The sequence below is a fragment of the Scardinius erythrophthalmus genome, assembly GCF_964197995.2.
Source record: "Scardinius erythrophthalmus genome assembly, chromosome: 6".
NCBI lineage: Eukaryota > Metazoa > Chordata > Actinopteri > Cypriniformes > Leuciscidae > Scardinius > Scardinius erythrophthalmus.
Window position 1 is genome coordinate 32,127,226 of NC_138226.1, and position 13,836 is coordinate 32,141,061.

At 37.6% G+C, this 13,836-nt stretch overlaps 1 protein-coding gene across 2 annotated transcripts in view; it reads right to left on the bottom strand.

The window, feature by feature from the left end:
• Positions 1-13,836, bottom strand: part of epha3 (eph receptor A3) — a 127,338-nt gene that overhangs the window by 19,418 nt on the left and 94,084 nt on the right. For both annotated transcript variants that reach the window (XM_081368312.1, XM_081368313.1), the window contains exons 11-13: positions 12,594-12,779; positions 8,854-8,915; positions 4,482-4,691 (exon numbers count right to left, since the gene is read on the bottom strand). In XM_081368312.1, the coding sequence (XP_081224438.1) occupies positions 4,482-4,691; positions 8,854-8,915; positions 12,594-12,779 (458 nt within the window). The remainder of the gene's footprint in view (positions 1-4,481; positions 4,692-8,853; positions 8,916-12,593; positions 12,780-13,836) is intronic.

Below are 13,836 nucleotides of genomic sequence, written 5' to 3' on the forward strand. Positions count from 1 at the left end.
CTGCAAGATCACTGCTAATGAATGTAAAATGTGACACAATGTATCCTTTTGGTTTAATAGAAGTAGAAAGTGAAAGTTGCCAGCATTCTTGTGGGTTTGAGGTTCTTATAGCCGCACAATGATGCAGTGGGGGGTCTAGTTGTAACGGTGAAAACATACATTTACATTGGCTGTCTGAATAACACAAGTACAACCCAAGCAATTTGGGTTTATCTAACTAATAACATGTTGGACTTCCCCTCCCCAGCATATGCTATATATCAGTGTAACACTTATGTTAGGTGACACTTGTATTGGTAATTTAAGCAGCAATATCTCTTCAAGCCTCACATGCTGTAGATTTATGCCCGACTCTAAGTGTATTTATGCATTAGTTATCTCTTCTGATAATGAATGCTGCTCTTAAGGATGAGACTGACAAATATGGTTATTAATCCCAGGGAATAACGTTCAGACATGCTGGCTGAGAGGAGACAGTGAGCTACATTGGTCAACCATGGCCTGGCCCACACAGAATGTGCTCTGCAGATTTCTGGAGAATTGGGAAGCCCATCATTTACAAAGTTCTACACATGCCTTGTTCCTTGTGTGTCTTGGTAATGCTTTCAGCTACAAAAAGAGTGAATTTCTCTCAACTCTTGTTTAACAAATTTTACCTTATTTAAAATCCTTCCACAAATTGAGTGCAGATTCTGTCTGGGTGTTAACACGGCTGAGAGAACATTCGGTTAAGGCTTGCTAATAAAGCACTAAAACACACTCCTTTCCCAAATCTAACAAACAAACAAACAAACATATATACATACATATCCATCCATCCATCCATCCTCTATCTATCTTTAAACTTTTGAATGGCAGTGTACAGTTTAGGGCATCTCTCAATCCTCTCAGATAAATGTTAAACATATAATAATTGATGAAGGGCTATTGAATTAGTCTATTTGAAAACAATGCACACCCGAGATGGTAGTGCGGCCACCAGAGGTGGGTAGTAACGAAGTACATTTACTTCGTTACATTTACTTGAGTACTTTTTTTAGAAAAATTGTACTTTTAAGAGTAGATTTGAATGTGAGTACTTATTACTTTTACTCGAGTACATTTCTAATGAAAAAAATGTACTTTTACTTCGTTACATTGGGCGACGTTCCTCTCGTTACTTTATTTTAATGCAATATGTGTTGTTAAATGCGTAGTTTATTCCAAGCGCGCTGTATCTTTTTTCTGGACTTGAGCGATGCTCAATTCACAAATGAATGACTCTTTTGAGTCGATTCTGTTCAAAGACTTCATCAAACAAGTTGGCAGATCTGTCTAAATCGGTTCGCGAATCAGTTTGAATGATCTGTTCAGTTCCTGCATGCACTGAATCATCTGAAGCCCTTTCAATTCACACTCGACTCGGAGTCGTAACAGGAAGATTTAAGCACATCAAGAGCGTTAGATGAAGTGGCAGTGGACCTACAGTAGCTACTAGCTACAGTCAAGTGAGAGCAAATCTTCAAATGCATCAACTTTTTGCCAGCGATGAAGATCTTTATTAGTTGAACATCTTCGTAAGCTGTCTGTGAATGAATGATTCCACAGGACGATATATTCGATTTCATTTCACTCAGGTAATACATTTTACAACCAAACAGATTACTACGCCACGATACTAGAAAGTATGACATTACCCGTTTTTTGGACATATAAATTAATTTACATTAAATAAAGCTACCATTGTTCACAGTTAATGAACACCCGCCATCCCGCGGTAGTTTGTGTGTATTGTTGCGCAGTGGCGTGCAAACTCGACTTGAAAACGAATGCCTTTGCCTGCCGTTGACAGTTAACCAGTTTAAACATGCTTGCAGAATGATACATTTGATTATATTTTTGGAGAACAGTCAGAAGAAGAACCGTCGATGTACTTTTATTTTTATTTTGTTTTTATTTTTTGTGTGTGTGTTCAGATGTTCAGTAGCAGTCATGAGCGCGAGCACATGTGAAGAGTTTTTAACTCTTCTCTGTAAATACCTTTGAATGCAACACTGCAGATTCATTTTATTTCGAAATTTTCTAATATCCAAATGTAGTTGTATAAGTTAATATTATACAAACCAGAGGACAGGAAATGATTTTCGTGCTATACAGATGGCAGAAATAATGCTTATGTCTCTCTTCTGTTTTTGTTGCAAAGATAGCTGATAATAATAGTCATTTAAATAAACAAAATCGAAATATATCATTTTATATATAGCCTGAAATTTTCTTCTAAAAGAGCATTTTTATCAAGCTTGTATGTTTATGTTCACACTTAAATGGCAATGAAAAGTAGCCTATTAATTGTCATTAAAGTGAAATTACTAACCTTAAATATACGAGCTTGATACAAATGATTGTTTTAGAAGAAAATTTCAGATGGCACTCAGAGGCTTTTGCATCATGAAGTCTTCATATATATATATATATATATATATATATATATATATATATATATATATATATATATATATATATATATATATATATATATATGTTGTTTTGGTTGTTGTTGTTGTGTTTCCTTGCCTTCCTACTATGTAAAGCGACCTTGGGTTTGAGAAAGGCGCTATATAAAATAAACTTATTATTTTATATATATATATATATATATATATATATATATATATATATATATATATATATATATATATATATATATATATATAGAGAGAGGCCTATATGATCCGAAGTAACTAGTTACTCACTACTTGAGTAGTTTTTTCATTGGATACTTTTTTACTCTTACTCAAGTAACTATTAAGATTATTACTTTTACTTTTACTTTGAGTAAATATTTCTATAAGTACTTGTACTTTTACTTGAGTACAGTTTTTGGGTACTCTACCCACCTCTGGCGGCCACAACACAAAGTGAAATGATGTCCAGATGTTTTATTTCAAGACATTTGTTTCAGAGAACCTGGGTTATGACAGTAACCTATTGTTCTCTTTCATCATCTCGTGTTCAAGATCCACCTATGGGAGAGACATGGACAACTCCCCGATTGCCCAATAGACTCACAGTAAGGTTTTGTAAGCCAGAGAAAGACGGTCACCCAAAGGGGTGGTGCCTGACACGTCCCATAATCATGAACCCGCCATACTGACGCACACACATAACTGCTGTGTACAGGCAGGACATGAAACGTGTGTGGCACACACAAGAGAAGGAAGGATTAAGACGACCCCACCCCAAAACCAAATGTGCTACCGAGGTTCTGGTGACATCCAGCCGGTAGTAAAGCACTCGGTAGTTGACGACGGTAGTACGGACAAGCCGAAGTCTGCATCAATGCGACGACGTGGACAAAGAGAGCCCGGCTGGGCTCTAACAGGGAGCCCGCGATGCGCCTCTTCTCACTGTCAGGGAGGCCTGACAGGTTCAGCCAAAGCTGCTCTCCCACCACAGAAAGCGCCATGGAGCACCCACAGGTTTGGGCGGCCGCTCACTCATACACTTCCAGGAGGATGGACTGAGGCAAGGCCGTGGGGGCATTGGCCTGGGGAACGCGAGAGGGCAGGATGGCCTCCTCGTCCTCTAGGACCCCAAGAAGGTCCGCATCATCGTCATCACCAGAACCGGCCGGTTCGTCGACGAGTGGGAGGTTGCCCGCGAAGATGTCCTCTTTGGGGAACACAGGATTGGGCTGGTCAGCCCAGATGAGAGATGTCGCGCCCCGGGAGGCCCCCGGTAGCGTGTCATCGTCACCATGTCCCCCATCCGAGTCAGAAAAGCCGAGCTGGACACACTGGGTCACGTCAAATTTAAGGGGCGGCGTCGAAGAATTTTTTTCGGCAGCATCTGGCAATGACTGCAGTTCTCCGGGTTCTCCAAAGCCTCTTCCGCATGCTTGAGGCCCAAGCAGACCACGCAAAACGGGTGAAGGTCCTTCGCGGCAATCAGTGCACCACACGCAGCCGGGCAGGCATGTGTACAGTATGTACATTAAACGTAATTTTGTGGCAAAAAAATAAAAACATGGAAATAAGTTGTCGTTTTTATCCTATTGTGTTCTATAGTTATTTGAGTGGTCAGTGTCATTATTGGTTTTAGTTTTTGCTGTTGTGGGCTGTAAGGAACTTTGAAATAACTCAAATCATTTGGCGAAGTAATATGGACGTGTAATGCGGTAAAACCTGCCTGTAACTACTTTAGCTGTGTGTTTCCAAGAAAATAATAGCACATATTAGAATGTCCGACAGCCAATCAGATTCATGCATTCAACAACTCTGTAGTATAAGGTGAAAATAAGTTCATATTTACATATCGTTTGAACGTAGTCAAAAAGGCAACTGGAGTATATTTCAACTTCCAAAAAATGTCAAGTTGAAATATTATGGGACATATGACATTTAAATAGATAAAACATGTAAATCCATCTCATTTGTTATTGCTTATTGTTTAAGCTTATTGATTTGACTGCTGAACTGACAACAAAAGTGAGTGTGACTTACTCTTGTAGTGTAGGCAGCTTCTGGGTCGTCCTCCAGAACTCTGGACAAGCCGAAGTCTGACACTTTACACACTAGGTTGCTGTTGACCAGGATGTTGCGAGCGGCCAAGTCTCTGTGCACATATCCCATATCCGACAGATACTTCATACCAGATGCGATGCCACGTAGCATGCCCACCAGCTGAATCACTGTGAACTGGGCGTCGTGTTTCTGACAGAGACGGGAAGAAGGGAAAAGTCAAATAAGGTGTTTTATATCTACCATATAAACAGAAGTCATGCTATGGGTTATAAAACACAATGGAACATTGGTGACTCATATCTCAAAACACTGCCTGACTTTTCCAGAGACATCTGTCATGAGCTAACTCCATCTCACGACTCATGAAATGGTTTTGCTGAGAGTAGCAGATCCTTGACTTAATAAATATGAGCGTTTGACTGTCTTTGCTGGTTTTATCCACAGTGTGCTGCAACTTGTTGAAGAATATAAATAGGATGTACACAAGAACACATCGCTGACTGCATATCTGAACTGAAGCCCACTGGCAGGCTCACAGTGTTTACACTGCTGCGTGTGAATAGGCCTTTTATACGAAGAATGATATGCTCAGGACTTGGAGATAAACACCATGGGAGGAAGCGCTTCAGTAGGAGAGGGAGAGACTGGCCGGATGAGTGAGATAGCATTGATTTGTCAGGGAGCTCTGGAGAAATGACTTTCTATACCAAAGAGAGGCAAACTGCAGTTTTAAAGGAATAGTTCCAAAAAGGTTTTCACTCATCTACATGTAATGTCCAAACCGGTATGACTTTATTTCTTCCGTAAGACATAAAAGGCAAAATTTTAAAGAATGTTCTGGTAAATATTTTCCTAGCAGTTACAATAAATACGAATCAGTGAAATTTTACTAGCATTAATATACTACTATATTTTTGGTTAATATTTTGAATTCAATTTTTTTGTATTTTAATTTTAATTAAAGTTTTAGTCATTTCGTGGTGTTTTTGACATTTTTATTTGTTTGTTTGTATGTTTACATTTAAAACCATTGTCTGTATAGTTAATATTAATGTTAGTTTTTAGTTTTAGTTTATTTAGTTTTAGCTATTTTAGTACTCCAAGTCAAGTCAAGTCAAGTCAAGTTTATTTATATAGCGCTTTTCACAATACAGATTGTATCAAAGCAGCTTCACAGTATCAAATTAAAGGAGAACTTGGTAGCTTTTTTAACTTAATAAAACTGTCTAGAAATCATTTGGATGGTTAAACAACCTGTTCTGGTGATATTGGTGACTTTCCCCACTCCCCCCAGCGTTCCCAGGCGGAAAACCAACCTTGCAACTTGTTCACTACCGTCCCGGCAAGATAGAAATTGGAAGTCTCGTGAGAAGCGAGAACTAGAACGAGAACGAGCGCGAAACACAAATTGCTTTATGGCAATTCGACATAAACACACACGCATGTATGATGTATTACCAGATTACCCACCTCGGTAGACAAAGCTCCACACGATACAGTTGGCTTGCTCCGATCAAAACAAACGCACATAAGCAGCGGTAGAGAGGGGGAGGAGGCCGCCGCAAGTGAGTTTTTAACGACTGTGTTGTGAACTATACGCCCCCCCACAGCTGTAGGGGGAGCTCGTGGGGAAAACATGCGACAACAAAAGGGAAAATCAGCGAAGAAGTGACTAGAGTTCGCTAGAGTTGCCGAGTTCTCCTTTAAAATAATACATCAATGTTTGTTTCTAGTGGAAAACGTCCACGTTTGGTAATGCTGATCAATAGTATTGTTGATTGATTAATTAAATTAAATATCCCCAAATATCCCCAACTGAGCAAGCCAAAGGCAACAGTGGCAAGGAACCGAAAAACTCCATCAGATGACCTCAGTCGGGGGCCAGTTCTCCTCTGGCGTTTATAAACTAGAAGTCGGATTTAACTGTAAGATTAAAAGTATTATATGAATGCCTGGCTGAAGAGATGCGTCTTTAATCTAGTTTTAAACTGGGAGAGCGAGTCTGAGCAACAAACAGTATCAGGAAGTATCAGTATCATACTCAAATATATATATATATATATATATATATATATATATATATATATATATATACAGTATATATTCTTCTCACACAAAGCTAAAGCTTATTATTTCAAATTTTTTGATCTATACTGCATAGGTCACATGAACAACTTTTATGATTTTGAAGCTCAAGTCATTTTTGCATCTCCAGTCCCCATTCAGTTTTTTACTTTTGTGTTCTACAGAACAAAGAAAATCATACAGGTCTGGAACGACATGAGGAGTAAACAATGTCAAATCCTGTATTGTTGTTTGATCTATTTCTCTTGTTTCTCATTGTGAGTTTTGCTCTTTCTTCCTTTCATTCCTTGTCTCTGTCCACTCTGTTTTCACTTGCTTTCTAATGTGAGTGTTTATGTACTGCATATAAACTAAGTTTGGATTAAAATAAATCCTGGACCACCTGGAAGAGAAAGGAGCTCAGAGAGGTTCAAAGGCTTGCTAATAATAGTGACGAGCAGTGGCGAGGAAGCGTGTTGGAGGGAGGATGACAGATCTCTTTGATAGAGTGCAGGCCAGGCTGCAGTGTGCAGGAAATTGCTGCAGAACACTGCAACTTTTCTCTCATTTCTAGGAGTGGGATCCTGTGCAGACACACGTGGAACGAGTTCATATAGGTCTTGCTAATTCCATGTCTTGTTTGCTCAGGTTGTTTTAATAATCTGCCTTTGCATACTCATTTCAGTAGAGTGTATCAGTTAGTGTCTACTTTTTCGATGCTCTTGATTTCTGGAAGTTTTTTGCTAGTTCATCCCCTGCCCAAGCCCCCCAAATTAATAAAGTGACAGTAAAATAATTTATAATGTTACAATACATTTCTATTTCAAACAAATTCTGTTCTTTTAGAATTAGATTTTAGATTAGAATTATTTCTGAAGGATCATGTGAATCATTCTGTGATCATGTGAAAACTGAAAACTTTGCCATTATATAAATAAATTGAATTAGAAAATATATTCAAATAGTAAACAGTTATTTAAAATGTTAATAATATTTCACAACATAAATGTTTTTACTGTATTTTTGATCAAACAAATGCAGCCTTGGTGAGCATAAAAGAGACTTATAAGAGAAAAATAAGATTTGAGACTGATTGGTGGATCTCTCTTCAAGATTATGGGTAGCGTAGTTTTCCACTAGGCTCTTTTTAACACAATTTTTTAAAGATGAAGTTTAAAACACACCGACTTGTGGCTTCTATATCACACTGGAGTTCATGGTAAATAGAAATGGAGAATTTTTTTGGGATTTTTACTTACATAGCCCAAATGTTTCACTCCACGATCACACTGTATATTTATTATTCATTGTAGAGCCCACGTCTAAACCACTGGACATTTAGAAACTCTGCATCGAACCTCTAAATAAATGGTTACACTCCTGGATAAAAAGGAGTTTTCAGTTATTTTTATGAGGGCAAGCTCCATCCAAAGCATCACATTCTGCTGTGTTCATTTTGTTCTACAAATAGCAGATTGTCTGGCATGCCCTGCTGGTGGTAAACTGTTGAAAAATGACACAAAGCTGATAAATTCATATGTCAGGTGTATAAGAGCCAAGGCAGGATAGCCACAGCCAAAGGTTAAGCTGACCCATTTAATGATCTCATTAGCGCATTTATCAGCACTTTTCAGATGGGCCATCCTACAGCCTGTTGTTTGCTTGTTTATTTTCGCAGTGTGAGCGATGGGCTAAGAGGAAGTCATCTGAAGGACAGAGCATGCCCAGTCTGTTTAACTGGCACGGAAGGGTTGGCAAGCGGCGAGCCAGTCTCCCCAGTGCCGTTTCAGTCTGATCGCAAGCGAATCCACGTTCTCTATGAGTGTTTCTTCTGAGCACAAGCCTGGTCTGTTCTGTGTGAGAGAATGAGGCCATTGTGCACATAGGCTCAAGTGAAATTCAGACACTACAAAGCACTTGAAACACAGGTAGTGTCAGTGTCTATTTAAAGAGGCCTGTGCCTAGGCTACGAATACCAATGTGATGAATTTGGGTGATGTTGAACACAAAGGCGCCGTCGAAAAAAAAAACATAATCTTTCCGCAGCAAATAGAGACATAGGTGAGGCAGTGGAGAGCAATTTGTGTCTATTTGTACAAATGAGAATAAGATGTTGAGAGAGCTTGGGAGAATTGAAGGCATGCTGTGATAAGCAGGTACTGTGAGAACGCAGGAGAGGCTAAGACGCAGATGGGTTTTTAAATGATTTTAGGATGAGCCCTCTGTGCTTTTCTTCTGTTCATACATAATGGAGTCTCATTAAATGTGCTCAGTGTGTCACACTCACTCGCAGGAAGCCATCCAAGGAACCGTTCTCCATGTACTCGGTCACTATCATCACGGGTTTACCTGAGGAGAGAGAGAATTCAGACATGACTTAGTCTAATCGAGAAAAGATGTGCCAAAATTGAGCTGTGCTTTTCTGCAATGCTGTCATTTCTTTTGGAAGGTTAAATTACCCAATTTGCAAACTAATGAGCTTATGTTGGACAAAAGAAAACATTTTCAAAAAAAAAAATAATACATTCAAAGGCATGGATAAGTTTGACCGTACGTTTAGATATATATGCTTAGCATAACTACTTTCAAAGTAATTTCAATGATGACACTGAAGAGATTTATGAGCGAACTGGTCATGAAACCTGTCAAGAATTCTTTTTTTTCATCACGATAATTATGCAAATTACTCTTCAAAAATACACTACTGTTCAAAAGTTTGGGGTCGGTAAGTTTTTCTGAAAGAAGTCTCTTATGTTCACCGAGGCTACAGTTATTTGATCAACAATACAGTAAAAACAGTGATGTTGTGAAACATTATCATAATTTAAAATAACTCCATCTTATAATTTAAAATAACTTCATTCTACATATATTTTAAAATGTAATTTATTTCTGTGGCACAAAGCTCAGTGTTCAGCATCATTACTGCAGTCTCCAGTGTCACATGATCATTCAGAAATGATTTTACAGTATTTTTTAATTACAGTAATGAAAAATTGCCATTGATAATAATGAGAATTGCACAAAAAAAAAAACTGAAAACAAAAACTATAAAACGAAGGGAAATAATTTCCATGAAATTGCAGAAAATCTTAGTAGGCTTTAATACATTATATTTAAAAACATTTAATTTTTATTTTATTTTGGGCTGAAATGTGACCTGGACGAGTTCCTGACAGGTTTCCTGAGATTCACTGAGATGTGGGTGTTATAAAAGGCTCTGGGTTAAGCAGCTGAATCTTTCTTATAGAGTTTAAGAGGGTGAATACATATCAGGTTGTTGGCTACACACCAGGTTTTCAACACATTTTTGTCTGAAGCCCATAACAAGAGCAGGGGTGTCGGAGTAGAGGTGCACCTCTTCACATGACACCTCTGACACCACAAGGTCACCGATCATAACCATGACTTACTGGGACTTCAGGTAAATGAGAGTTTCCTGCAGGATGAAAAGAGTCTTGGACTGAACTTGAACGGACCACAAGGTCAACTGTCACTGTCTGACAGCTTTATTTTCTCTGTCCTGCTGCTCGTAAATCACCGGTTTTATCATCTGCACTTTATCTGTGCCTTATTTCAAAGCCTGTACATAAAAACGACTTTATATCAATAATAGCCTTATGACCAGCGTGTGTTGTCACGATATGTACGTGCAGAAGTCATAATTTAGTCTTTTTCTCCTCCCAGTGTCCCGACAGCTGACAGCACAGCACTGTGATGAATGGAATTTATGAAATGTGTGTAATTAGAATGAGTGGAGAAGAGCAACATTGCACAACTCATGAATATAACAGTCTTGCTCACATCAAGTTGATGAACAGTGCAAAATATATATATTTTTTTTATGAGTATTTGCGTCTTAAAAATTTGATTAATTTACTTGGGAACTCGGGTATCACAATAGGAAAGAAAAGACTATTGCGAGAAAAAAAGTCAGAATTGCGAATTTATTTCTCGCAATTGTGAATTTATATCTCGCAATTTTGAGTTTATATCTCGCAATTCTGACTTTCTAACATGCAATTGCGACTTTATATATCACGTAATTCTGACTTTATATCTCGCAATTCTGAGAAATTGCGAGAACTGCGAGATGTAAACTCGGAATTGTAAGATAAAAAGTCACAATTATCTTTTACAATGTTTTATTCTGTGGCGGACACAAGCTTCCATAACTTTCAGTGTTTTACTGCACACATTTAAAACATTACACAAACTGTTATGGACCAGTCTTAAGATTTCAGTTAAGTTGTTTTATGGTTTCTGATAGCAAAAAAATCCGTCCTCCTGAAACCACACATCTATCCTGTAAACTTTTGATCCTGAAATCCCGCTCGTAATCAGTATCCCGGCCCCTCCGTCTCTGTGAAGCAGCAATTGCCGCTCCACAAATATTTTGCCTTACGCAGGGCCAAAATCAGCAGGTTAAATGGGGTGTGAAAGTCTCTGGATTATTAAGAATTAACAGGGCAGAGTTAATAAATCACGTCACGTCAGAGGCTGAAGACACTTGCCAACCTCCTCTGGCCCCACGCCCCTTACCCGGCACCCCAGACTTACTTTCAAACACACGCAATGTGCACCACCTCCCTAAATACACACACACGCGCACGCACGCACACACACACTACAAAGCCTTGTTCCTTCCCAGCAACAGCCACATTTGACAGTCATTTAGAATGAAGTTTCCCATTATTTACAGTCAAAAACTCTGAAGCCTGAGCACAGTAAGATTTACTCAACCAACATAATCCTCATTTTATGAGGAATTATGGACATGAAAGGAAACCGTGGCATTCCTTTCAGAATACTACTTAAAATAGAATGAAACAAAACTTGTTCGGGAACAGAATGTTTTTCACTACTGAGTAAAACATTTGAGGATTTTTTTAAAGTTTGCCTGAATGAAAACAAAATAAAGACTAAAATAAAACATCTGATTTTAATATACTTTTTATATTTAAAATGTAACATATGTATAATTATAAAAAAAAAAAAAAAACTTTACTTGTACTTCAACAAATAAAAAACTTCAAAACTTTTCAAAAACTTCAACATATGCTTTTGAACAATATATATTGCGAAATGCCCTATTTAAATTAACTGAAACATCAATTGTTTTTATGGTGTTTTGTATGGTGTTGTTTTTTTATTGTTTTTATTTGTATAGGGTAAAATACTTTCCTCCATCGTTTTAATATGCAGAGACTATTAGTACATTTGTAGGTTGATGTGGCCAAAATGTCCCAGAAATATCAGGCTGCGCACAAAAATCAGGCTACGCACATAGGTTTTTTTTTTGTGAGCATGTGCAAGCGACTGAATGCTCAAATATCAAATATATTGAAGACGCCAAATATATAATGAAGATGTCATCTGTGCTCTCCGTCAATGGAATACACTTCGAGGCTTGCACACTCAAGCAGTCTGTTTGAAGTTAGATAAGGTAAAGTGCGAACAATTTTTATTTTTTTTTTATTTCGCCTATGGGTCCCTGAAGAGGATTGTGGGATGGATTAGAGAATTTTGCTTTGATCATGCTACATAATAAAGACTGATCTAGGGAGATTTACAACCACAGGTGATTTACAACCCTGTGTGAATTGTCTCTCGTGCTGGACATTGGCCCAACGTTACAAGAAAGAGGTCAATAAAAAAGTGGCTTTCTGTGCAATGGATTTGCCAACTTAATGACATTCACTAATATTCCATAACTGGAAACAGCTAATGTTTAATATGAGATACTCCCAAAAGGACGAGCTCTGAACTAACATCTCTAAAAATATCTAAACATGACAAATGATACAGAACAGATTCAAATCCGAACAGATTCAACTCACTGTAGAGCACAGGAGAATTATCACCTGCTTTTCATATAGATGCAGCAAAAAACAAAACAAAATAAATCATTCATCTTTCTCCTTTTAACATGGAATATTAGAAGTATTAGAACTAAAGTATTAGAAATAAATTGTAAACAGGTGGGCGCACTGAATGTGTTTAGTCAGTGAGTGGAATGTTACTTACTTCGTGTGACCACACCCTCCAACCTGATGATGTTGGGGTGGTCAAACTGTCCCATGATGCTCGCTTCACTGAGGAAGTCCCGTCTCTGTTTCTCTGTGTATCCGGCTTTGAGAGTCTTGATGGCCACACAGATCTCCTTCTTAGACGGGAGCTTCAGTCGGCCACTGCACACCTCTCCAAACTCCCCTGGTGAGAGACGCTTATTTTAGAGATAATTAAAGCTGACAGGAGAAGCACTGATTTCTCTTCTAATTAAACTGTATTCATGCTTATTACCTCTCCTGACTGCAGTTGATAGATTTAAGAATTACATCTAAGCTTTGTCTGTCTAAGAAACAAAACATTATCTGTGGGAAAATAGGAAAAAAATGTTCTATTAACATTTTTGGTACAATGTGCTCATAAAGCGTGTTTTTTATGTGGGTTGGAAAGAAATATAACATTGTTTTCTGCCACTTTTTATTTTAGATTATTAAATGTAGCAATGTGTTTTACATTATTTGTGTATATTTTCTGTAAAAATATGTTTTAAATCTATAAAACATACAGATCCTTCATGGGTTTATACTACCATTAAAATATTTGTGAAGGATCTTGTGACACTAAAGAGTAATAATGGTGAAAATTTAGCCTTGCCATCACATAAATAAAGTACATTTTATAATATATTAAAATATAAAAGAGTAATTTCAAATTATAATAATATTTCACAATATTACTGTTTTCACTGTTTTCACGACTAGTCAGTATATATATATATATATATATATATATTTTTTTAAGGTTGGGGCACAATGATGATCCTAGCCTTAAAGGCATAGTTCACCAAATAATGAAAATTCTGTGATTATTTACTCACCCTCATGTCATTCCAAACCCTTTAGACCTTCATTCATCTTCAGAACACAAATAAAGATCTTTTTGATGAGATCTGAGAGCTTTCTGTTTCTACATTGACAGCTACGCAACTACCACTTTGACGCTTCAAAAAGTTCATAAAGAGATCGTAAAACTAATCCATATGAATTGAGCAGTTTAGTCCAAATTTTCTGAAGAGACTCGATCGCTGTATATGATAAACAGATTGAATTTATGCTTTTATTCCCATATAAACATTGTTCAGTGAACACAAACAGAAGTTCAACCAAAACTGCTTGACTCGTGAAAACAAACATCATTGGTTCTTGCTGAAGCTCAAACGTGCTGCTTAACATCAGATTGAACCTCATTGGTTCTCGCAAGT